The sequence below is a fragment of the Micropterus salmoides genome, unplaced genomic scaffold, assembly GCF_014851395.1.
Source record: "Micropterus salmoides isolate LMB-PRFRI ecotype aquatic unplaced genomic scaffold, ASM1485139v1 Ms_hic_scaffold_2, whole genome shotgun sequence".
NCBI lineage: Eukaryota > Metazoa > Chordata > Actinopteri > Centrarchiformes > Centrarchidae > Micropterus > Micropterus salmoides.
The window spans coordinates 42,897,797-42,925,043 of record NW_024041150.1 but is presented as its reverse complement, the minus strand read 5'-3'; the positions used below and the strand labels follow the sequence as shown (position 1 = coordinate 42,925,043).

The window sequence follows — 27,247 nt, the reverse complement described above, 5'->3', positions numbered from 1 at the left end:
TTAATTACATTTTCATTAGCTTCAGAGTTTTCTACAGCAACTGGCTAGGAGGTGTATTAAGTCATCTGGAAAGGGAGATCATGAAAGTGAATTTTTAGTGAAGTTATATGTAATGGGCACTTATCTGACCAAATACCAGTCTAAAGTGAAAAGGGCAAATGCTTGAGTGACAAAAACAATGCAAAGCAGGAGAGCAAGAGTCAGAGAGACCAAACTGACATAGGTTTATATGGGGACAAGCAGCTGTACTGTCCAACAAAATACTAATGAAGACACTAATTTTAAATTTAAAGTTTGGTGATGTTGACACTGACTTGCATTAAAATAGCTTTAAAAGCGGCTTGCTAGTTAAACATTTCTATTGGGGCATACCTGTAGAGATGTGCCTTCCAGAGCGGTTTTAATATATTGGGGTGGAAAATAAAAACATGTATTAAGAATATATTTAACATAATAATTAATAGAAATACGGTAGCTTTGCTTAACCTACATGCAATTAATCAATGGCCTGACTCTCTCCATCCCTGCAGAATGTACAGGCTAGTATCCCACCATATAGTTGATCATGTGTTATACGCTAATTCCAACATTTCTTTTCTTGATTCCCATGTGGGGAGACAAAACTTTTTAAATGACGTGTACATTTTGACTGGTTTTCCACAAATGTAGCAGTAGGTTATATTACTTACTAAAGGGGATGTCTTTCTATCTACCGTTTTAAACAGGGTTGAATCTTACTACAAAAAAAACACAAAGAGCACAGCACCCACTCCACCTGGTGAAACTAACAAAATAGCAAACAGAACAATAAGTGAACTTCTCCACTGCACTCAAATGTGGAGCTAACATTCAAAGGTATGCAAATGTTTACCTAAACACAATGTACAGCTAATAGGCACTGAAGGTGGATAGTTCCACTACACACAAAGTACAACAGACAGGCTATGCAGTCAATACCAGCAGCACACAAGTCAACAGGCGGTGACAAGCTGCCTGGAGCAACAGCTGGACTCCCCTTATGAGCCGGAGGTAATCAACGTGGTGACGAGCCATTGGTTGAGTGGAAAACAGAGGAACCAATGGGCGGTACAGATGTCAGCACCCCAGAAACCAGGAAGTAGGCGGGTCTTCATTCCCCAGGGACACAGCCGACTTGGTAGAGGTGAGACAGGGAAAAGAGGAAACACAAGGGTGACAGCGACAGCCGTGACAACAGCAGGGGGCTTCTTTGTTGTTCTGCAATAACCTAATGTTGACATGTAAAACCACTGCTGATTGTAATTCAATCCTTCCTGCATGTGCTTCACAAAACAAGTAAATAGTATGAAGGCGGGGGCAGGATTTTTTTAAATGTGAAACTAGAAGTTTTGATGGTGCGATTTGGGCTAGCTTATCACAAGCAAAAACAGACTTCTCCCCAAAACTAGATTTTCACATGCTCTTTTCAGTGATGTAGAAACATTGTGGGGGTGAAATTAATGTTTTCACGTCTCACAAAGCTTGACAAAAGCAGCTCAGAAAGCAGCTCGGAAAATGAGGACTAATGTTGCGTGTCCTGTACTAACTCTTAGTAGCAAGGGTAAAATTTGCAACATGTTAACTTACACATAGAAGATTGATCCTGTGAGTTTTGCGGTATTAGTTTTACACATTTTAAATATGGGGAAGAGAGAGAGAGCATTGGCATTTGATCACTACATGGTAGGGATCACTAAATTGCTTTGCAGTTGTAGATTTACTACATAACAAATGTAATGAAAATTACGAGTTAACCCTAGAGTTTGGGTTATCGATGGCAATCTGTTTTCCTCTTTTGTAGTGTCTCTGAAAAATGCTATGGAAGGGGACACTAGAAAAAAAATAGAAACAGCATGGTCTCAAAAAAGAGGTCGCAGCAGTGATGAGACTTTTTACTAAAACCTTATTGTCAAGGGCAAACTAGCCACTATGGCTGAATGCAAGACCTGCAATGAAACAGTGTAAGACTGCTGAACATCCTGTTCTGGCTAGTCAAGAACCCCGTGGTAAATCTGGGCATTACATAAAAAATAAAAAGCCATATGATAGATATTGTTACAGACTTTTGTTGTTGAAGCTGCTGGTTCCTGTTGAGCTTTGGAACGTGCAATAAGAGTTATTAGCACAGATCACGGTTGAGCCAAAATAAAGAAGCTGATTTTTATTCTTTTACCGGTAGGAGATTTATTATAACCTTCTGTTTTATTTTCAACAGAAAACTACTGTCCTGTTATGTCAACAAAGTAGCTAACTAGCATTTGAATACTTCATCCCCAAGGGAAGGGTTCTGGATTTCATGACCTCTGTAATAGTCTAATAAACCCTAATTAACAAAAGGCAGCTGGTTCTCAGTAGAAGGATCAAACTTTAGCTCTTGAAGTTTCCAGTTGATGAAGTTGTAAACTATATTTTTTTAAATCTAGCTTTTTTTACTAAAGGGAAAGAGGAGGCCTGTTAGCATGACTAGTGACTTAGTTATGAGTAAGGCTTTAGTTTAGAATGAGGGACATAGTCTATATGTTACTGAAAGACTACATTTAGAGTTATTTGGACGCTGTTAACACTTTTTTTTTTGCTACATAAGAATTGTCCTTATTTTGTAAGTGTAACTATAAATTAAATATTTAGTTTAGATTACAATATTCTCTTAATAGAAATACCCCATTCTTTAATTCATCCATGCTGGAGTGTCGCTCCATGCTAGCTAGGAAGGAACTAAGAGGGAACTCCGTGTCATTACATGCCAGCCAACAATGGACGTTTCTGTAATGCAGTCAATAAATAAATAAATTGCAGTCCTATAAAATTTAGATTGAAGAAACAAGTACATTGCAAAATTGATAGAAATGTTGTCTATAACTGGTCAATTTCATTTCACAATATTTGGGGACAGAATTATACCAAAGGTTTAGTAAAAGTTGATAAACCTGTTTTAGTGATTACTTAAAAAAATAGGATCATGCTGCTGAGCATTTTAGTCCTAATTTATAATTATGAAGAGCAAATACAAAATAAGATAAAGATGAAGGCCCTTTAAAAAGGCCTACTTCACCAAATGACCAAGCACCACAGACAAACCTGAAGAGAAAGTTTAAATGACTGCACTAGTGTAATAAGACATTTATATAATTGAACCCTGGATAAAGTACCTTTTGCTGCTAATACTGCAATCCTTGATATTTGTGCATGCATCCAAGTTATTTCTGAATAACAGTTAAAACTGTAAATTCTCAATAAAGTGCCCCTGAATATTTTTGGATCACAGAGAAATGTTTAAATATTACTAACACTGATGTTAAAATTTCCATTTTTGAAAGAAACAGATACAAACAGTCATTAGCTGAAAAAAATTAACCGCATGGAGGTCCCCTCTTTGGTAGGTAGATACTGCTCAAGGATCCAAGTGCCCTCTTGGCAATTTCTTGAAGACAATGTTCTCGTTTTATTTTCACAGACCCCATCATTGGCCTATGGAAACCCCTCCTAGTCTCTTATCATTGGCTCACGGTAACTCTGCCCACCCTCTTATTTTGTATGTGACAGCATGTGGGAAATAACTGGTGAGGGGTTGGGGACCGTTACTTCTGGTACAACCAGATTATTAGATAGTCTGCAGTTCCAAACTCGATAAATGATAAAAATAGGTTCCTGTTTCGAAAACAAACTCTGTCTGATAAACCCAGACCGTTTTTAACAACCGGAGTCTGGGGTTATAGATAACTCTATTCCATAACTGGTCTACAAGATTACCTGAAGATGCTAATGACAGTTAAAACACACAACTTGATGTGGCTCATTGAGAAAACAGAGGGAGGAGAGGGATGGAAGGAGGTGGAGCACATTCCTCAATTCACCCCACAGCCTATGCTACACCAGAAAGAGAGAGGACAGAGAAGAAGGAACACAGACTCTAGAAGGATTAAGGTTTTAAGACTCACAAGTTTAAGACTAGGCTACAGCTTTTGAGTGATAATGATAGCAAGTTTAATAAGACAAAGCACTAGCAAAGATTTTACAAAGTTTAATTTTGGAACTCTCTTATATTAACTCTTATTTTGCTGCATGCTGTTGAAGGTAATTTAAAATGCTGTTTAATTTTAACTCACTGTTATACTATTTTAATGTAATTATTTCAATTTATTCTTTAGATGGTAAATTTGTCACACAAAGCTTTAGCAAAGATTTTGAAGGTAATTTAAAAAATCTGTTTAATTTTAACTCACTGTTATACTATTTTACAGTAATTATTTCAATTTATTCTTTAGTTCTTTAATGATGGTAAGTTTGTCACACAAAGCTTTAGCAAAGATTTTACAAAGTTTAATTTTGGAACTCACTCTTATTTTGCTGCATGCTGTTGAAGGTAATTTATAATGCTGTTTAATTTTTACTCACCGTTATACCATTTTACTGCTTTACTGTCATTATTTCAATTTATTCTTCACTTGTTTAATAATAAAGACTGACTTGATTCCAAAGAAACCTCCTACTGATCCTTTGCTGGCCCCGGAGATTCCTCCTTTTACTTATAACTCACTGCTATACTTTTTTAATGATAAATTTATTGTCACAAACACCTCCTAGTTAATTCATTCAAGTTGTATTACTTAATAAAGTCTTTAAATCAATGAAAAACACACAATGGAAGGATGTACGCAACCCTCTTATCAGTTACATACAGACATATTTCCGGTTGGGGCGGGACCGGAAATAGCTGTCAAAAATGAGTTTGATGGAATGTCATGTATACTTCTCTCTTTCCTCTCTCTGAAGTTTTTTTTTTTAAAGCATTTGTTAACTTCCTCTGATCTCTGACTCTGAGGGAAAACCAGTCAGCTGCACAAGGTGACATTTCACACAAGGTGTTTCAATAATAAATAAATGATGAGTTAAGGTTTCTAGAATCAGAGAGATGGTTCAGTTATAAATAACTGTAAGAGCAGTAGTCGGTTTATGTTTGTTAGTTTTACCGACCAATAGTAAAGCAGGAGGACTGAACACACATCCTGATTCAGACTTAAAATGAGCTCAGAGCTGCCTCATACCACAGTCCACCCTTTTAGGGTCAGGCCCAGTCAGGCATTTAGAGCCATCTCTTTTTACTTTCCTTTCTCAGCTACAGAGTTACAGTTAAAGGAAGTTGATGATCCTGTTTTTATTAGGTTTTACTGACTCTGCTCTAGAAGCAGGACACTGTTCAAAAGTCAACAAATAACTGATCTGTTTTTCTATTGATATGAAGAGAGAAGTCAGACTGTGAGCTTCCTGTTTTTAAAAAATGCTCTGGAGAGCTCCCTGAGGACATAAAACAGGTGGTTGCCTGGAAGCTTGGGCGTGTTTAGTTTCCAGCTCAGATCAGTAAAATGTTTGCCACGACATGTCTTAAAGAAAATGTGTCTGAGGAGATAATGTATGACTCATGGGTGTTAATTTCAGGCTTGTGTTTCTGGCTGAACATTGACAATGAGACGTGTAACAACAGGTTCAACAGCTCAGACTCTGGTAAACAATATTTAGATTCACTTCTACAGAAAAGGAACTCACTGTGAGCCTGAAACCTATTAACCTTTAATTTAGCATTAGCTAAGTTTGCTACATTAGCTTCATAAGAGTTAATTAGCTACATTACATGGCCACATGTGTAGCTAACTAGCTAACTATGTTAGTGTTAAAGGCATCGACTGCCGCTAAAAGCACCTTACCCTAACCTTCACAGGGGTGTGTGAACATTACATCTGCGCACAGGGTTAACCTCCAGAGTTCAGCTGTTCTCTGGTTTATTCGAAGATTATTAATTATGACTGTGTTGAAATTGCACCAAATTGCATCAAGTCTATTGCTGATCCAACCATGGAGGTAAGTGCTGCCATGTGGCCTGACGTAGCCGTGTCACACTCAGAGATGCAAAGAACATGGTCTTCTGTAAACGTTGTGAGACCAGCAAAAAGCTTTCAACCGCAAACTATTTTGTATCGAAGCATCTGCTAAAGCAAAAATAGCCTGTAGAGAGAAACTCCGGCAGCTAACTTTACTGTCAGTGAAGCATCCACTCAGCAGGAGAGAGAGGCGTTAATAATTTTTTTAAAGCATTGAATACTTCTCTTATAAATCCATGTGCAAAACAGTAACGTTAATTCAAAAGTCGAGAGACTTGCTTAAATTTTTTTTTATCTCAGACAGTATCGTTAAAAAACGTTATATGCTTCGTAAAAATCATCCTCATTGATGCTGTTATGAAAATGGATGGACCTGCTTTGTTTTTATTATTTTTTAATAGCCAATATGATGCAGCGTCCTCTGGTCTAAGAGGGATTTACATTTATTCATTCTAGCTGACGCTTTTATCCAAAGCGAACTACAGTTGCTATACATGTCAGAGGTCACTCGCCTCTGGAGCAACGAGGGTTAAGTGTCTTGCTCAGGGACACATTGGTGGATGTGTCACAGTGGGGGATTGAACCTGGGTCTCACACACCAAAGGCATGTCTCTTATCCACGGCAGTGTTTTCAGTTTGTCTGGTTCTTGACTCCTCAGGTTAATTATTGTTCCTGTAAAGTGGATTCATATCTAAAATTCGCTGCTGAACAGGTGACCCTACGCAGCTTAAGAAGGTGATTCAGGGGGGATGGGACTCACACCCAGGAGACTGGTGTGTGAAACAAAAACATTGATTGTGTTTATTTAAGTTACGTAAGTTTTGTTTGTTATGTCGAACCTACATAAGTCAAGTCACGTAAGGAACACAATAAAAAGGGCGGGTACCCAGGGTGGTAAAAAGTGGTGCCAAGTGGTCCAAGCGTCCATATGTGATGAGTTGGGAGAGAGTCTGTGTTGAGAGATCAGCTCAGAGCCCTTTTACTTCTACATACTGCTGACCAATGAGCACACACACACGATTACTGTTTTATTTATTTTATTTTAATATTTTTAATTTAATTTAATTTATTAATTTGAAAATAATTATTTTGTATTATCTTTTAAGCTTTGGCAATATTATTGTTTGACATTCATGCCAATAAAGCAAATTTGAATCAAATTGAATATCAGTCAGCTGTTACTGAACTTGTTTTATTCAGAAATGTGTTTAAATTCCATACCTTGTTTTATCTAACATTTTTTTATAATTCACATTATTTCATAACCATGTCTTTCTGTATATATCATTTAATTCCATTTTATTTCTTAATCAGTAAACTCTGTACAGACAGACTTACTGAGTTATATCAAGTGCTTTGACCACAGGTGTAGTCTTTTTCATTTGTTTTGCAAAATATATACATACACATGTACATAAAAACAGTTAAAACAGTAAAAAGTATCGCTTTTTAAGCACTTTTGTGCAGAGTGCAAGTTATTCATTCAGAAATGTTTATCTAGTCCCTACCTCATTTTATTTAACACATCACGCATGCTTTTGCATTATTCATGTTATTTTATGACTTCATGTCCGTCTGTACAGATCATGTAACTCTACTTTGTAGATAGAAAGGCTACATTATTTTAATATCATTAGCTTAAAACATCTAAATATATTCAGACACCACAGGTTTTGTATAAGGCACCATCAAATTACAAAGGAAAATATAATATAATATTCACAATATTCACAATACAGATTCAATGTATGATTAGCTGTGATCTGAGACACACAGACCTCTTTCCACCTGGTTTCAACAGGTTTGGTTTGCGCTCTGTCTGCTGACATTTCAGACATCAGAAGCTGTTTTTCTGTTTAAAGCTGGTTAATCTGTTCATGAAGCTCCCTGTGATACATCAGTGCTGAGGCTGCAAACAACCAGCTACATTTACTCTCCTTACTGTAACAAAGTACTTTTATAGTCTGCTCTCTGATTGTTTTTAAAAGATATTTTACTTGCACCTCAGTATTTTTATCTGCAGCAGCTGCTGTGGAGTTTATATTGTCTCTAGATCTCTGTGCTGCCTTATTGATGCTTTATTCTGCTGTTTAAGTAGCAGCTTATTAAATGTAGCTTAATGAAGCGTGTTGCACCTGCTGCAGTGTCCACAGCTCTTTTTATTTACTGTCAGACATTTTTGTTTGATCGTCAGAGTTTTGTCTCTTTTCTGGTTAATTCCAGCGAGGCTACAGAGGAAGCTGGTTGGATATTTATAACTGATCATTAGTGGGATGAACAGGCTGCAGAGTGCGTCTATAGAAAATAAATGTTCCACTGTGAACACTGACAAGTTAATGCACTTTATTTTGGAGCCTGAAGCTTCTTTAATTTAATATAATATCATCATGATCATCATAATCAGCACATTTAACTAGTTTTTACTTGTATCTGAGTGCAGCTTATGTAATTCAAGACAGTTTACTTTACTTAAGTAGAATTTTGTCGTATTTTTCCATCCCTGGTGTGGATATTTTGATTGGATTGCATTTAGTCTGACCCGTCCATGAGACCAATTCATGGGAGACCTGACTAAAAGTTGTGCTGATAGAAAAACTGCCAGTGTCAAGAGGCCCACCACAGTAAGGTAGCAATCTTTGAAGGGGAAAATTTGTTTGAGCTGATGAAGCAGAGCCTCATGGTGGAGATCCTTAAACTGCAGATTTACACATTCACACTTCAACAAAATCATGTTGAATATATGATACGGGGTGGAAAGAGATCTGTGACACGTCAGATGAGCTGATCGCTCCCTGCTTCATCAGCAGCAGACTGTTCTGGTTTCTTGTTCTTATGACTTCTATATTTCAAGCCAGCAACCAATCCAACAGCAGCTGAACAAACCAGAACAAAAGCTGCTCCCAGTCCGTAGTGTCCTTTATGGGAACCTGAAGATCAAAGTGCATATTAGTCAGGAAATGAGTGAACAGTGGAACAGCCTCCATTTACTCTTCTATATCTTCTATATTCCTCATGTTTGACTCTCAGAATCAACATGGAACAAACTGCAGCTACAACATGGCACACAGACACACTGACCTCCACAAACTCACCTGAAACCTTCAGCTGGTAGGTTCTGATTGGCTCAGTCTCAATGTTGGCTCTCTTACGTCTTGATCCACCTGCTGCAACTCGACACTCGTATGTTCCAGCGTCGTTGCTGCTCACGTTCTTCAGAAGTAAAGACACGTCTCCGTCCTTCAGCTCTCTGTCCACCAGCTGCACCCGGTCCTTAAAGGATGGATGCTGGTGTTCTGAAACTGAGCCTCCATCTCTGTAAAAGAGGACGTACTCTGACTCCAGCTCAGGTCTGCTCCACTCTACAGCTCTGATGGAGGCTTCACCAGTCTGACATGGCAGAGTGACCTCATCTCCAGGTTTCACTTGTACCACATCTAAAAACAATGAAAAAATCCAGAGAGAAAAAGTAACTACATTTCAAAAGGACTCCACAGGACGATACAGTGAGAACATCTTTGTTTAAACAGAAGGCCTCTTCACACCTGAGATCATGGGAACATTCAATAATTACTCACAACTGTGGAACGTTACAGGATTTTATTCCCACACTGTTTATAAGACTACTCTCAAATCATAAAACAAAGCGATCAAAATGATATACACTATCAAGCAGTCAGTAAACAATACACCAACAAATAGAAAATATTTTGTTCAAAACATATAGTTCTCAGGGAGAAGTACATTTTTAATCTCAAAACAAATTTCATATTTTTCTGTCATTGACTTTTGATGAATGAAAACATGTTCTATCATAGTTGCACAAAATTGATCAGAAATGACTCTGCTTTGCTCTTGCAATATATTTTGTTCTTCCTCCTCCTTGTACTCCTATTTTTACACTTCTGTACCCTCCATCTCACAAACTTGTCCTTTGTTTCTGTGATACTGTAATTCTTGTTCTTTGTTGATATGAACCTGCAACCAGTCAAAATCTATTGAGCAGTCTGTTCTCTAAACAAATGGAAAGCACAATCTTCAATGCCAGACAACCTGTTTGCTCTCTGAACTGGCGTATATTGGTTGTGTCACATGATTTGAAACAAGTGAAATAAATTTTGAGTGGTCGTGTTTAATTAATGATCTTCTCTATTTGTATTTGATTGTTGTCTGTTGTGTTTACCAGTATGGATGACATGTGCATTAGAGTGAAGAATGTGTTTAGAGTTCTGCTGAAAAGTCTAAGTGAGATCTGAAAATTGTGTTTTACCATGTGAAATGGTTTAAGGTGCTGACGACAGACTGCACAGTTAGCTAAATGAGTTCAGGCAACTGCGAACTTTGTTCAGCCAATGGGTTTTAGTGTTTTAGCAATTGAGAAAAACTGTAAATGGCAACATTCACACAGCTTATCAGAGCCCTCAGTGACGTCTCTTTAAACACAGACAGACATGAGAGGAAACAAACCAACTTGTGACAATATAACATTAAAGTACTAATTATAAATCCCATGTAAACCTGTAATTTGGTGCAGTCAGCACTTCTTTATTTAATATTTACTACTGTCATAAAAAAAAACCAGTTCTGGAATTAACTGATTTATTACCATGGAAGTATTCTGATAAATAAACATAAACAAATATAAAAACACCATCTCTATATATATAGTGTTATTGTATTACTGTATAAGTAAGCACATCTTGAGCAATTTACAATCCCAGAGTCAGATTTCTCGTATGTGTGCACATACCTGGCAATAAAACTGATTCTGATTCTGATATCTCTTGTCAGTATATTCTCTTGTGTACCTATGACCCTGGCAGCAGGTACCAGGTGAGGATGAACTCCATGATGTGATTAAAACTGATGACTTGCAAAGTTTCATTCTGTTCAATTCACTCTTGAATTCATTAAAAGCAAAAGTGTCTTTAATAAGTTCATCATTGTTTGATTTGATGGCTTCAGGGACCAAAACAGAGAAAACAAACATGTGATGTGTTTCAGCAGGTTAACGTGTTGCTTCAGAAACACAGTGATGTCAGGACATCTGTTTGTTTACTATTGTTTCATTCAGCCAATCAAATAACAACCCAAGAACCTTATTCAGGAGTAAATGCTCTAAATAAAGAGTCTCTGATATAATGGCAGATGTTATTTAAAAGTATGCATTTCTTAAACAAAAACACAAACAAGCTTTTACAAATGTACAACTTTCTAACGTTAAACAGTCTCTGCTGCTGCTTTTCATCAACATCTAGGTTTGAAATCTGATAAGACACACGTCACACCCTCCGTCCCTTTTGTTCGTCCCTCCCTCTATTTCACATCATATTTAAGCAACACGCCTTTTTCAAAACTGCGCACTTTATCCAAACAGTCTGACAGTGTGTACGATCACTCTGAGTAACTGACAAACTTAAGTAAAATCATTTTTAGAGACACATTTTAATATGTTGTACTTCTTATAAATATAGGACACCGCCCAAACTATTTAATGATAAACAGTTCCTCCATTATTTATACACCTTCCTAAACCCAGCATTTTTATTAAAAACAACTGAAATGAACTCCATTATTATATAAGATTATAAAATCTCATATTTACCAGAAGCTGCTGGAGACAGAAGGACCAACAGGAGCACAAACTTCTCCATGAGGGAGGAGGTGAAGTCGGTCTGCTGCTGTGACTGTGCTCTGACTTTGCTCTCTCTGCTGCTGTGACTGTGCTCTGACTTTGCTCTCTCTGCTGTAACTGAGGGAAATTCTTCGCTGGCAGAGCATAATGTTCACACTGAGAAAATGGGCGTGCTCTGTCTGTGCTGCACTGCAGGAAGTAGTTAGGCAGTAGGAACTGCTCCACCCTGTGGTGGAGTGGGCAGATGTCAGAGCATGATTTACAAGAATCACAGAAACAGTGTTCTCTTAAATCTCTTTTTGATCATATGTTGACAGAGTAATGTTGAAACATTATTAATTGTGACTGTAAAACTGCTCCCAACAAATTGATAATAAAATGATGAGAACATTTTTTAAAACAGTAATTCCTTTGGCATTATTTCTAAGTTTTCTGAACAACATAAACGCATTTTTATGATATTGTCTGAAATATATATGTGATATACTTTGTCCCAATTGTGGATCTCATTAAATGTTTTTCAGTATAACAGAAGTTTAAAAATCCTTCAGACCATGTGCTGATGGTCATGTGACCATCTGTGAGACCCTGAGAGAGCAGCAAGGTTAGTAGATCTCTCCTGAGTCTTTGATCAGTTACAAAAGTGAGTCATTCAGTGCAAAACACGAAACATTTTGAAAAATAAGGTACTGTAAATGTAAAGTGAGATCACATTTGATCAGGTCAAGGTCATCACTTGAGACAGGTGTCCAGGTGTCCTGTTCATTTTGTTAACAGGACACCTGGATCTTTTTTCCTTTATGTTCTTTAAAAACACTCGTTACGATGTGACATGTTGTACATGTTGTTACTTTGATCATTTTTATGATATTAATGACATTCAGTTTATATATGTATGTATGTACCCATGCTAATATTGATTCATTTGAAAGTTTACTAATAGGAAGATGTTGTGTTTGTTGTTAATGATAAATCTTACATCTGTTTTTTTAATTTGTACTAAAAATGCCACGTCCAAAATTATTCATACCCTCTAAAAAAGTTTCTCAAAGCCAACACAATCAATTAAACAGTTCTTATGATTGCTAACAACCTTTCTGCATGTCTCCACTGGGATTTTGGACCACTCCTCTTTTGCAATGATCTCCAGGTGTTTGAGGTTGGAAGGCCTTCTTGCCATCACTCAGGTCTTTAGATTCTTGAAGGGGTTCAGGTCTGGACTGGCTGGGTCACTCCAAAGTGTTGATGTTGTAGTCTGTTAACCATTTCTGGACCACTTTGGCTGTATGTTTTCGATCATTGTCTTGCTGGAAGATCCAATGCTGCCCAAGGTCAAGTTTTTCTGCAGACTGCTTGATGTTTTCCTCCAGTATCTCAAAGTAGTCCTCTATTTTCATGATGCCATTTATTTTGACAAGGTTGCCAAAAGCCCAAAGTATTACATTCCCGCCACCACGCTTGACTGTGTGGATGATGTTCTTGGGTTGAATGCTTCTCCTTTCTTTCACCGAACAAAAGCCATGTCCCTGTGTCCAAACAACTAAATCTTTGTCTCATCCGACCACAGAGTTGATGACCAAAAGCTTTATTCTTTGTTCGGGTGAGCTTTTGTAAAGCCAGGTGAGATTCTATCTGCCTGTCTGGGAGAAGTGGAGTCAGCCTTGTGCAGTGTCGCTGGATTGTCTGTCTTGAGATGTCGGTACCAGAGCTGCTCAGATTCATCAGGATGGCCTTAGCGATGATACTTGGCCTCTCGCACTCCCATTCTTGCCAGGACAGGGGTCACTTTTGGCTTCCTACCACTCCCTGAGAGGTTTTTCACAATGTGGAACACTTTGTACTTTTTGATTATGGCTTCCACTGTGGTCACTGGCACCTGAAAACACTTGGATATGGCTTTAACGCTTTTCCCTGTCTTGGGTGCAGCCACAATGTACAACCGGAGGTCCTCAGTAGGTTCTTTGGTTTTAGCCATAAGGTTGTCTAACCGACTAGAGAACTTCTGCTTCAGCTGTTGTCAATCAATAGGTGATTTATAGGAGATTATATTGCTTTATAATGGTAGAACGCACAGGACCATTTAAAATGGTACAGAAACTTTATTTTTCTCAATAATTTGCATTCAAGGGATATCATTTTTGACATGGCATTTTTAGTACAAATTTCATGTTTTTCCAGCCAGATGAAACTTTTAGGTAAAATGAAAATTCTGTATGAATCAAAATTTGGCAGCTTTAGTTGCATTACTTGACCTTTTTTAGCATTTTGGACTGTGAGAAATTGCATTTCATTGATTTGTTGACTCGATATGTGGAGGAATGAAAATTCACACAATAAACTTGAACTTGAACTTGAAGTCACTGCACATCGCAGGACTGTAGCAGTGGTCCATAAGGAATTGATGCAGGTACAAAGCCACGTGAATGTTTTAATTAAGCAGAAACCCAGTGAAATCCAGGAAGTTATTTCTGTCTGTTTCTGCTGTTCATGTCTACAAAGCGCAGCAGTGCTGTGAGCTAAATGTTACATTTACCTCTGTGGGAAGGAGAAATAGTCCTGAACATAATCCACCTACAGAGGTGCTTCTGCAACAGTTTTAGACCTGCACACGTACACCACCTAGAGGCAAAGCATGGAATAGCTGCAACACTTCAGTGAAGCACGTTTAAATTGGAGGACAGGCAGTCCCAGTCGGCTCTACTGGTCAGGTGTATGGCTATGACATCATTTTGTATCAGGACACCTGAGGGCTCATCCTGGTCTGAGGTCATTATCATTGTTACAACAGGAACCATTTCCACAGCCAACAGGCAAGAGTAATTTTATTGAGTCAAGACAGGACGTCTGCCCAGCCTTGATGTTGTGTCAGCCCTCGTGTCTGTGTCCTCTCACAGTCCAAACACATACAGGTTTATTAGAGACTCTAAATTGCTTAAAGGTCTGGATACATTTGTCTCTCAGTATGTGTCAGCCCTGTGGCTGTGACAGATCAGTTATCCATCCAGGTGAACCTACTTCACTGTGATCTAGCTGTTACAGTGATTATGATGTCAGTTGTGCACAACCTGTCGGTTATTTTGTTCACTTTGAGACTTGAGACTAAACATGAAGCCTATTTCCTGCTATTTGCTTGAGAGAAAACAGCAGAAGAAACATAGAAAGAGGAAGGAGGTGGGATTTACTTGGTGTGAGTGGTGAACGGTAAAGTGTTGATCTCAGATGACCAAGCTTAAAAATGGAGGAATCATCTTTACTGTGGCTGCTGGGTAAGTAAGAATCTACTTTATCTGTGACTGTTTGTCTCATTATTCTCTCAAACATTAGATCTATAAATTTCTGGTGTTTTATATACATATCAGCTACAACAAGAGAGCAGGACATTTATTTATCATTATTTGGTAATATGTCTGCAAAGAAAAATAAAACATGAATTACAACAAGTGTTCATTTTAATTTTTTTATAATTTGTACTAGTTTTGCTTTAAAATTGAAGGAGAGGAAAACATGTAGAAGAAAATTACATAAAAGGTTTTAAACTAAAAAAGGTATTTACTAGGGCTGCACAGTTAACCGTTCACTAAGCCACACCCCCTTAGTTACTGTTGTTAATCCACAGCCGATATTTTTCTGGATTTATTTTAGGTTTTGGTAAGGGAATAAATTCTCCTTTCGACCTCTCTGGGTAGCGACTGTAAGTATTACAAGTGCCCCAGGAACAGCATTTCACCAAATCTTGGAAAAATACAGTAAGACGTCACGACATTATGATTCATAAATTTTTTTATTGAGAGACAAAAATGATCATTCCATCTGAAGCTGCCGTCAGTCCTGCTCTAAGTTACCACACACACATTCCTCTAGAATAACTGGGGTTTTTTTTGTGTTTGGTTTGATAACGGTGTTATTTAAACTTCATTTTACCTGCTTAAGTTCAGGGGTTATTTTAAAAAATATATTTCATACTATATTCCTCTTTGTCAGTGAAATAGTAGAAATAGTTTAAAGCAGAGTGCCTACAGTAATAAGGTCAAGAGTTTCAATACAGGAACCATCATAAAAAAAAAAGAGTGTGATGGTGTAGGGCGAGAAAACGAACGCAGGGCACTGTTTCTCATTGTGGTTGATACAACGAAAACGCTACAATAACACTGAGCTTTGGCTCTGCTGCCTGGAAATTATGCCAGTCCTCACAATATTGTACAATTAGCTTTAGCTACACAAGGTAAACCTATGGCTGCAGATGTATGTCTGGGCTGGTCCGCACAGAGGATATTGCTGAAGTTTCAGTTTGTGCACACATTTGAACGCATGTTAATGTATGACGAACTTATCTATACATAGAGAATTACACACGGCTGGTAAAACCCAGTGTTGTTCATACATCTTGCAAACTTTTGCAAAACTCAGTTTCAATTTACAAGCATTAAGCACTCAGACAAGTTTGCAAAACCTAACGTATATTTTAGGGGTGCCGAGATGGGCCCTTGGTTAGAACGAGGCCCTTCAAAAGGTTTGTAAGAGCCAAGGGTATAAATAGAAATCTTTCATTCTCAGATGTTACCTGGAAGCACACACATTTTTTTTACCATGCACATACGCACACACATACACACATACACACACACACACACACACACACACACCATACCAGGACACAGCCACACACATATACAATGAAGCTTGTCTGGAGAAACAATGGAAACGGAGGGAAATAAAAGAAACCAAAGGTATCAATGGCAAATATGACTTGGAATTTAATTGACCAAAGAAGGTATAAAAGTGTGTCAATTACTCAGCCTGGAGACAGCACATAAGGGGCTTAAAGCTTTGGCTTAGCCTACAGGGTCTGTGCACGTCTCCCTGATCACTATAGTGTAACAAAGTATAATTGTTTACTGTCTAAGAAAGAACATTTTATTTCTACGTCGTATTAGTGCTGTAAAATATAGTGTAACCACAAAAATTATTAAGAAAATCAATGCGTTGATTTGGCCAGAGCATATGGTGTGCAGATTAATTTGCTCACTTTTCTGCATATGAACAGCTCTTCTGATTTTACCTACTGCTGCTGTGTTTGGGAAAGTGAATCGAAAAAACATTTCATGTCTCCTTAAATATATATAATTTCTTAATTCCACATCTAATCAACATGTGGCAGTTTTTCTGTGCTTCGCAAGTCCAGATGTCTTGTTGCATGTAAAACCTCAAACCAACCTGAGTGTGATTTCTCTTTAGTTCTGACCTCACTGCTGAGCTGCACAACAAACCAAGGTGAGCAAACTTCTTCTGTCACAGCTGAAAAGTTATTCACTCCCTGATAGAACAGTTAGTGTTTAGGACAGTGTTTTTGGAGGGAAACAGACACTTTACAAATACAATAAAACACTGAATGCAGTTTTGATGCCACAGTGTTGTAGACTGGAGCCAAAGTTAAAACTGCTGGTTAAAATATGTCATTCAGGAACTGCACAGCAGGATGCAGCGGCTACCAGAGAAGTGGAAACACCTAAATATATACATGTTATCAGTGCTTCCTCTTTTGAATGTCTGATGGGTTATACAATGCCTATAAAAAGTATTCACCCCCTTTGGATGTTTCACCCTTTTGTTTCTTTTATACATGTAATCAGGTCAATATAATTTGGCTTTTTGACAAGAATTTGCAAAAAAAAAACCTCTTTAATATCAAAGTGAAAACGGATTTTTACAAACTACTGTCAATTAATTAACAATATATAAGGTAAAGAAGCCAGCAGTGTCACAATTAGTGAACTAGAGATCACCTGAGTTCAGCTGACGTGTGTCAAGTGACTGTATAAAAACACCTGTGTGTGGGAGCTCCAGTCTCTGGTCTCAGTATTCCTACTGTAAGTGCAACATGAAGAAAAAAAGAAACACTCCAAGCAACTCAGAAAAAAGATCAGTGAAAAGTACAAGACAGGAGACGGCTACAAAAAGATTTCCAACTCACTGGACATCCCACAGAGTTCACTTAAATCCATCATTCAGGAATAGATGGAGTGTGGCACTTGTTTAAATCTGAGCTGGCCGTCCTCACAAACTGAGTGACCGAAGCTGTATGGGAAAGTGGCAAAGAGAAAGCCACTGCTGAAAAAAGCTCATATGAAATCTCGCCTGGAATTCACCCAAAGGTGTGACTCCTGCTAGACTCCAAGGTCACCTGGAAGAAGGTTCTTTGGTCTGATAAGACAAAACTTGAGCTTTTTGGCCATCAGATTAGACGCTATGTTTAGTGAACACCAAACACTGCACATCACCACAAACACACCATCTCCATCGTGAAGCATGGTGGTGGCAGTAAATCCAAATCCTGGAGGATAATCTGACTCAGTCTGCAAGAGAACTACAACTTGGGAGAAGATTTATTTTCCAGCAAGACAACGACCCCAAGCATCCAGCAAAAGCTAAGCAGAAATGGTTCAAAGACAACAAGGTGAATGTTCTGGAGTGGCCAAGTCAAAGCTCAGATCTCAATCCAATAGAGAATTTGAGGTTGGACTTGAAACAATCTGTTCATGCCTGATCCCCGAGCAACCAGACAGAGCTTGAGCTGTTTTGTAACGAAGACTGGAGAAAACTTGCAGTGTCCAGATGTGCCAGTCTGATTGAAACATCAGAGCTGTAATTGCAACAAAGGTGCATCTACTAATTACTGACCTGAAGGGGGTGAATATATATATATATATATATATATATATATATATATATATATATATATATATATATAATTTTCTTTACCTTATAGATTTTTAATTAATTGACATTAGTTTGTAAAAATAAGTTTTCACTTTGATATTAAAGAGTTTGTTTTTTTTTTACAAATTCTCGTCAAAAAAGTCAAATTATATTGACCTGATTTCATGTATAAAAGAAACAAAAGGGTGAAACATCCAAGGAGAGTGAATAATTTCCATAGGCATTGTAGTTGCTATAACAGGAGATTTAAGTAGCAAAAGTATTGATTGGTAAAAGAGATCAATAAACAAGTCACAGAAAACAATATAATGCTCTGTGTTTAAAACAATAACTGATCAGGACCTGAAAAATGTTGGTAAATTTGGAGACAATTAATGCAAATCATCTCTTTAACCACATCTTTCTGTCTCCCCCTCCAGCCTCTCTGACTGTGAGTCCCTGCAGCTCTCAGCTGTTTGAAGAAGAGTCTGTCTCTCTGAGCTGTGAGGAGGACGACAGCTCTGCTGGATGGACGCTGAGGAGGAACACAACCAGAAGAACCAGGACTCAGTGTGACGACTGGGGAAGATCAGCTGGTTCTTCTTGTAACATCAGCTTCATCCTGCCATTGGACAGTGGAGTTTACTGGTGTGAGTCCAGAGAGGGAGCAACCAGTAACACCATCAACATCACTGTCACTGGTAAGATCAGACTGTGGAGTTAGTGTTGATGAAGCTGTGTGTAAATGATGAAATGCTGTAGTTTGTCTCTGTGTTGAGGTGGACCAGTGATCCTGCAGAGTCCTGTCCTCCCTGTGATGGAGGGACATGATGTCACTCTGCACTGTAAAACAAAGACCCCTCCCTCCAACCTCCCAGCTGGTTTCTATAAAGAGGGCTCCCTCATCAGGACTGAGCCTACAGGTCACATGACCATCCACCATGTTAACAAGTCTGATGAAGGCCTCTACAAGTGTAACATCAGCGGTCGTGGAGAGTCTCCATCCAGCTGGATCTCTGTCACAGGTGAGCAGCTCAAAGATAATTCTCAAACTGTCCTTGTTTTGTTTTCTACATTGAGTTCAGCAGGTTTCAGGAGAGCAGAGATGATTCATTTCACTTTGAAAAGAAACAAGAATGAAATCTGTCAGCGTTCAACCCACCGTTCACCTGTGGTGGAAGAAGTACTTAATTTTCATACTTGAGTTAAAGTACAGATACCACATGAAAAATGTTACTCAAGTACCACACATTAAAATCTATTGATCTTACAAAATGCACACTAAAGCATTATAAGTTATAGTGAATCACAATAAGGAAAACAGGACAAGTAGGATAAGTCTGCGTTATTGCTCTGCTGTTGTGGTAGTGTCCCCTTCAGACCATCTGACAGACACAGAACCCCATTTGGGACTTTGGGTATGTTAAGATGAGAAAAGGAGGCACAAACCAAAACAAACTGAAACAGTTCTCAGTTCACAATCTCACCAAAAATCCACTGTTAACTTCTTCTCATAAAGTACAGCTCACAGTCCCAAACAGAGCAAGGCTGGCTTCAGTTTTCAGATGTCTATATTGCAAAACTCCACCAGTTATGTCACCATTCGGTCACAAACTGGCTGCGACTCACAGTCACACCTGACACCACAATGCTCTCACTACAATCCTCCCTCTGTAAGAGGCCTGAATAGAAACCTCTTCTAGAAAAACACAGTGCTGGTTTGAACAGACCTCTGCGCACTAACTCAGACCTGTTGAAGTCTGATAAGAATGGGGGCCAATCTGCGGGGTCCTTGTGGCACGTGCTGGTACTGGCTGAGTCTATCTGTGACCTGGGTCTGTGGAATTTGCTAAAGACGTCTGGACTGGGTCTGTGCTGGTACTGGCTGATGATCCAGCTTCTACTCTCCTGACAAACTTCAGCACAGCTCCTGTAAATTATAGAATTTTTCAATACATTAATGATATCAGCTGCGTCAGGCCCATTCAAACTGGCTCCTCCGGGTTTCCTTCCTTCAATAATTATATTTTCAAATATAATTTTGTTTAATAAAATAACTTGGCTGAATACAGTGAGGGAAAACATTATTTGGTCCCCTGCAGATTTTGTATGTTTGCCCACTGACAAAGAAATGATCAATCTATAATTTTATTGGTAGGTTTATTTCAACAGTAAGAGACAGAAAAACAATAAAAAATTCTGAAACGCATGCCAAAAGTGTTATAAATTGATTTGCATTTCAATGAGTGAAATAAGTATTTGGCCTTTACCATCAATCCTGCTCGCTAACGTCCGCTCATTGGAGAACAAATTGGACTATATCAGACTGGATTTAACAACAAAACGGGAGGTGAGCGAGTGTTGTGCTCTGATTTTCACTGAGACCTGGTTAAATGACACAGTCTCAGAGAATGCCTTTAGCATGGTGGGGCTAACTACTTTCCGTGTGGATAGAAGTGGAGCCCTCAATGGCAAACCTAAAGGCGGTGGGGTGTGCATCTATATAAACAACAGATGGTGCACGAACACAGATGGGGTTCATTCTCATTGCTCCGCGGACACTGAGCTTCTAATAGTTAAATGTCGCTCCTTCTATCTTCCAAGGGAGTTCTCTGCCATAATCATCACTGCTGTCTATATACCTCCCGATGCAGATACTAAAGCAGCCCTAAAAACGCGGTCTCATTCCATAAACGAACTGCAAACTATACACCCTGAGGGAGTACTTATAGTTGCTGGGGACTTCAATCAGGCAAACATGGAAAAAGGTCCTCACTTTTACCAACATGTGGATTTTTGCAACAAGGGGGACCAACAAACTGGATCATGTCACATTGAGTGGTCGACTAGAAAGGCGCTATACAAATACAGAGCATTTACGTTTACCTTGGCTCAACTGACCACATCTCTGTCATGCTAATTCCAGCATACAGACTCCTGCTCGTCAGAACAAAGCTCTCCTTAAAGCAGTCTGGCCGGAGGGAGCCATGTCAGCTCTGCAGGACTGCTTTGAATGCACTGACTGGTCTGTCTTCAGGGATGCTGCCACCAAAGGCCATACCACAGACATCGAGGAGTATGCTGATGTCGTATCAGGATACATACTCAAGTGCATGGATGATGTCTGTGTCACAAAAAACATCACAGTCCGGGCAAACCAGAAACCTTGGATGACGACAAAGGTCCGAGCCCTGCTCACAGCCCGCAACTCTTCCTTCAAATCTGGGATTGGCAAAGAGGGCACATGGACAAAAAATCCCGGGTCATTTTAACGACCACAGAGACACCAGGAAACTGTGGCAGGGAATCCGGGCTGTCACGGACTATAGGACTGCTCCCCTGTCCTGTGATGACAGCATGGATTTCCTCAACAACCTCAACAATTACTTTGGTAGTTTTGAATCAGAATACCACACCAGCGAGGAAAACCACCCCACAGGAAGGAGACCAGGTGCTCACATTGGATCCAGCAGATGTCCACCGAGTGCTGCAGGTCCAGACATGATACCGGGCACCATCACTAGTCTGAATGATTACCGGCCCGTAGCACTCACTTCCATAATAATGAATTGCTTTGAGAGACTAGTAAAGGACCACATCCCACAAACCCCTCTACTGAGAATGCCATATCCACTACACTGCACTTTAGCCTGGAACACCTGGAGAACTCTCTTGTGCGGATGCTGTTTGTTGATTTCAGCTCGGCATTCAACACCATAATCCTTCAGCATCTGGTCAACAAGCCGGGCTCGCACGCACTGGGCTTAAGTTCTCCACTGTGTAACTGGATACTGGATTTTCTCACAAACAGGCCTCAGTTTGTGCGGTTAGGCAACAACACATCCACCATCATCTCACTGAGCACTGGCTCCCTGCAGGGATGTGCTCTCTTCACACTGATGACTCATGACTGTTGTGCAAAGTCCAGCAACAATCACATCATAAAGTACGTGGACGACACGACAGTGGTGGGTCTCATCCAGGACGGAGATGAGAGGGCGTATAGGGAGGAGGTGAGACTTTTTGCACATAATTTCGTACTACAGTGTACTGTGGAATGACAATAAAGAAATCTTGAATTTTGCCAAAAAGTACTAAGTCATGTTTTGCAGAGGGGGTCAAATACTTATTTCACTCATTGAAATGCAAATCAATTTATAACACTTTTCGCATGCGTTGTTCAGAATTTATTTGGTTATTCTGTCTCTCACTGTTGCAATAAACCTACCAATAAAATTATAGACTGATCATTTCTTTTTCAGTGGCAACTTGGCTATATTGTCCGAGCTGCAGTTTATAAATACTGTGGCCCGTCGGCGTTTATCAAAGGTAATAGTTATGTTTCACTCAACATTGTTCAGTCACAGTCTGACAAGCAACCAAGACACAGACAAGAGCTGCGCTGCTGAGCTGGTTAGCAGGACAGACAGACAGTAGCTTCACATTATCATGACTGCTATCTGCTGACCTCAGAATTTGAGAGAGGAGAACACATGTGTACCTTGACATTCACTCTTGAGTTTATTTCTTTACTCATTCCCAGAAGGACAGTCCCTCTTCATCCCCTCATCATAGTTGTAAACACTCGCTTTCACCTTTGACATGAGAGCGAGGCGGGGCCGTTCAGCTCTGCGCGAGAGAGACCTGATTTCTGTCGCTGCGTATGTCAGTGACTCATCAGCTGGGTGAAATTGATTCGCCCCTGTCAGCTTTATAAGTTTTACATTTGTTTTTCAGTGCTGCACCACTCAGGTGGTTACTGGTTTACTAGTTTACTGGTTAAGTGACTCAGTCAAGCGAGTGATTAGAAAAGTACATGGGAGAAGTAGAGTTGCCTTTCTGGCAGGTAACATTAGTCCATCACGTTCATCCATCCTTTAACCCTTGCGGTGCTCTTCTTCTTCTTCTCATTTTATTGGCGAGTGCAGCTAATGTAATGTACTGCCACCTGCATTAGGGGAGGGGAAAGTAGAAAATGTTGTTCTTTTTGAAAGTTTGAAAATGCTGGAGACAGACAAAAGTTTTGACAGGTATGCTTTCAGTTAGCATGTTGTTGAATGTATCATCAATTGATCTTATTTTCTGTGCCTTTTAATTATAATTTCTTGTTCATTTTAGTGAAACCCACCACTGCAAGTCCTCCTTCAACCACCCCTCCTCCTGGTTCCTACTCCTCTGTCTCACCTACCACTGCTTCTGGTTCCTCTCATCTACTAGTGCTGGGGTCTGTTCTATCTTTCTGTGTTCTAGTTACACTGGTTCTACTGGTTCTTCTGGTTCTACTGGTGAGACGATGCCTCCATAGGAAACCTAAAGGTTAGTGACAGACTCAGACAACAAAAGACAAAAGTAAAATTGTTTCACATTTTATTTACAGCCATGTGCTGCGGTTCACATGTAAAGTCACAATTTTCTGTTGATACTTTGAGCCAAAGCATGAAAAATGAAATGCAAGACATGAATAAAAAGTTGTGCTCTCTTTGAATGACTCGCTATGAAACAGGAATTGTTGTTACTTCACTGTACACTGTAACACTTCTGGAGAGACACATAATTGAGTCAGACATTCATGCTTCCTTGATTTAAATTTCTGTTCCTTTTGGTTCATTCAGCTGCTGAAGAAGAAGTTGGGGATGATGACATCACAGATGACATCACATACAGCGATGTCAAAATATCCCGTCACCTACAGCAGCCAATCAGACGCAGCAAAGGTGATGATGTTTTATTGATTCTGTTTTTCAGGGACTGTGTGTTCTTGATCTTATGTCTTTGTGAGGACCAAGTTGAGTTTTAGACCTTGAGAGGACATTAAATAAGGATATGATGATATAAATACTCATCAAAATGAATCTTATCAGTGTTTTTAAGTCCATAAAGTTTCAGACCGTAGACCGGTCTGTTTTGGCTGATGATATGTTGCATGTGAGTTTTGTGTCCTGTGGTGAATCTGCTGACAGACGCTAACGCTAACAGACGTTAACAGCTCTGTGGTCGTTCAGTTTCCTGTTTTTTGATAAAAACACTTCAGCCTGACGTGTCTCTGCACATGTTTCGCTGAAGGACTGATAATGACAATAAAGAAATTATATAAATGCTCTTATAAACATATCTGTTTTACTCAAACACTGTTATTGATCTGTTTATTTAATATAAATAGTAAACATTTTTTCTTTTCCATGTTGTGTCACATTTTGTTCGTGTTTATATTTATGACGCCAATAATTACACGGATCTTAATATTTAAATCAAAATTTTGACCCACATCTGGGTTTTTAAAAAAAGTTAATTTTGTTTGCGTGACATCCTGACTTCAAGTTTAAGTTTGTTTATTGTCATTTATGCACATACTGAGTAGACAAATGAACAAAATGCCTTTTCTCATGGTCCAAGGTGCTAAAAACTAATTCACAAATAGTCCCCGTGTTCATCCTGTGCTGAACATTTAAACTCTTATCTTGATAAAAGCCAGCAGCTCTGTGGTCGTTAAGTTTTCCGATGCAGATAAATCCGCTTCACTTGTGTTTGTCTATTTTCAGCTTCCACTGCAGCAGCAGTGTGAACAAGAAAAAAACTGTCAAAATGTAAAAAAGGCACTTCAGTTTAATTAATCTGTCTTCGGTTATATCCTCATATTTGCTGCCTTATAGATACATTATCTATTATGTCATATTCTAATACTGTACAAAAAATACTTTAATATTTTTTATTATAATATGATGACTGTATAAGGACTACTGCAGTAGTAACAGTATTTATATAAATATATAAATAGTACCTTTTACCTTGACCTTCTACTAACAGTACTAGTATCAGCTATAGTACCTGCAGTAATGTAATGTGTATTTATTTTATTTTCCAGAGAGTGATCCAGCTGCAGTCTACTCAGCAGTGAGAGGAACAGAAGACATCAGTTATGGACAAATAGTCATCAAAGACATCAAATCAAACACGACGAGAGGTACAGCTGCTCTTCTTTGTTTCCATTATGAACCAACTCCAGAAATATCTGTTAGAGAAGAAAACAAGAGAGCTTTTGTAGCATGTTTCTTATAAAAGTGAGATGTTGTCAGTGAACACACGGTGATTCCTACTGTTCAAAACTCTGTTGTGGTACACGACCAAGCCAGAGAGAGATTACTACAGGGAATCAAACATTTGATCTCTTCAGTTGTATTTAGGGACATTTGCGTTTCTCTGTTAATTCTGCTCCCTTGTTGTACTGTCATGTGTTTTACACTATTATTATTTATTTACTATTTAGACATGTTTAATTAATCTAAATAAAAAGTACACGTAGTGAAGAATTACACACTTTTCAACGTTGTACTAGTATTTGTTGACATGCACCTTTCATGTAGTGTTAAATTTTATTTTTATAAAATTATATATATATATAATATTTTTAATTTTATATATGATCACATTTATGTGACACCAATTTAATTAATTAGTTTCTAAGTTAGTCCACATTGTGACTCACATTTGGATTTCACTTTTATAAATGCAATCATTTTGTTGTGTGAAGTTCTGACATGTTGACATAAAAGTTTGACATTCTTGTAAACTGTTCACACTGTGAAATTTGAAGACATTTCAATCAAGTATAGATTTTGGAAAATGAAAAAATATACAATATGATAAAATCTTGTCTGGTCCTATTTGTTTAAAATATTAAGGCTATGTGTTGTGTTGGGGTCATAATTAGTTTTTGGTCAGTGAAGCTAGCTTCACAAAGTCAGGACATTTTTAAAGGCGAGGAAATTATGAATTATGAGGATTATTGTGAACATTTCTAAATGTTTGGTACTAGATAATGAATTGTGTCATTTAATTTTATTTCAATTACATTACACTAACTTGGACCTTTAAGAACAGAAATGGTCACATTGCATTTATATTTGATTTGTTTTGATACATTATCCTTCAACTTAATAAATTTTATCTTTTTTACTTCACAAAGTTTCGGAATTTAGTCTTTTTTTTTGCTGATGATGATGTGTTGTATGTGAGTCTGTTTTGTGTCCTGTGGTGAATCTGTTGACAGAAGATCCGAACTCTGTGGTCGTCCAGTTTCCTAACCCCCTATGGATGTTGGTTATTTAAATTTGTCTGTATTGCCTGATTTTTATAAGGAAGTTTTTAAGGCCTGGCACCTTTTTAAGAAGAGACGGTTGGAGCCGTCAGTCTCCCTGTACTGGTTACTGAACGAGCCTCTGATCGGTGGATCCACAATGGACATACAGGACAGTGGTACACCAGGCCTCCATCACACACTCCGTTCTGCTGGCGCTACAACTCTCAGACGGATAGTGGATGTAGCTGGACCTGGTTTTATGAACACTGAGGAAACTAACAGCAGCGGATAATGAGCTGTTGAGGATGTACTGGAAAGGTGAGGAAGCTCCGGACGAAGAGGACCCTTTTCCAGAGTTGGGACTGGTACCCAATCTTGACTGTTGTTCTAGTCTATTGTTGGATGTCAGGCATCAGAAGGTCCCAGATCTGCACACGGTGACGGGTAAAATGATTTACAGGTGTTGTGTGAAGGTGTTGTGTAAAAACAAGTTAAATGGTAGAAGTGACACAGTGTGGAGGGAGAAACTGGGGGTTAGTAACGCTGTGAAGGCCACCTGGAGAGTCTTTTACAAACTTCCTTTAAAAAAGCGCACAGGTGACTTACAGTGGAGAATATTACGTGGGGCTGTTGCGGTGAATTCTTTTATCTCTGTGATTAATCCCTCTGTCTCTGACGGCTGTCCTTTCTGTGGGCTGCTGGAAACTGTTTTTCATTGTTTTTTAGAGTGCAGCAGACTGGGGGAACTGTTCAATGTGTTGGGGTGCTTGTTTTCTTCTTTTAATGAAGTGTGGTCTAACACTGCTTTTGTTTTTGGAGCAGGTTACAGGAATACCAATGCAACAAAGTGGCAACTGTTAAATTTTATTGTAGGAGAAGCCAAACTGTCCATATACTTGAGTAGGAAGAAGCAGGTAGAAGGACGGCTGTGTGGAGACGTAGTCCCT

General features: G+C 38.8%; 2 protein-coding genes across 2 annotated transcripts in view; both read right to left on the bottom strand.

Annotated features, from left to right (window-relative positions):
- The window catches only part of LOC119911602 (coxsackievirus and adenovirus receptor homolog), a gene marked incomplete in the record, with an annotated part of 454,111 nt that overhangs the window by 380,370 nt on the left and 46,494 nt on the right, over positions 1-27,247 (bottom strand).
- The window catches only part of LOC119911633 (coxsackievirus and adenovirus receptor-like), a 34,591-nt gene continuing 14,417 nt past the window's right edge, over positions 7,074-27,247 (bottom strand). The window contains exon 4 of the mRNA XM_038730576.1: positions 7,074-8,807. Within this exon, the coding sequence (XP_038586504.1) occupies positions 8,668-8,807 (140 nt within the window). The 3' untranslated portion in view covers positions 7,074-8,667. The remainder of the gene's footprint in view (positions 8,808-27,247) is intronic.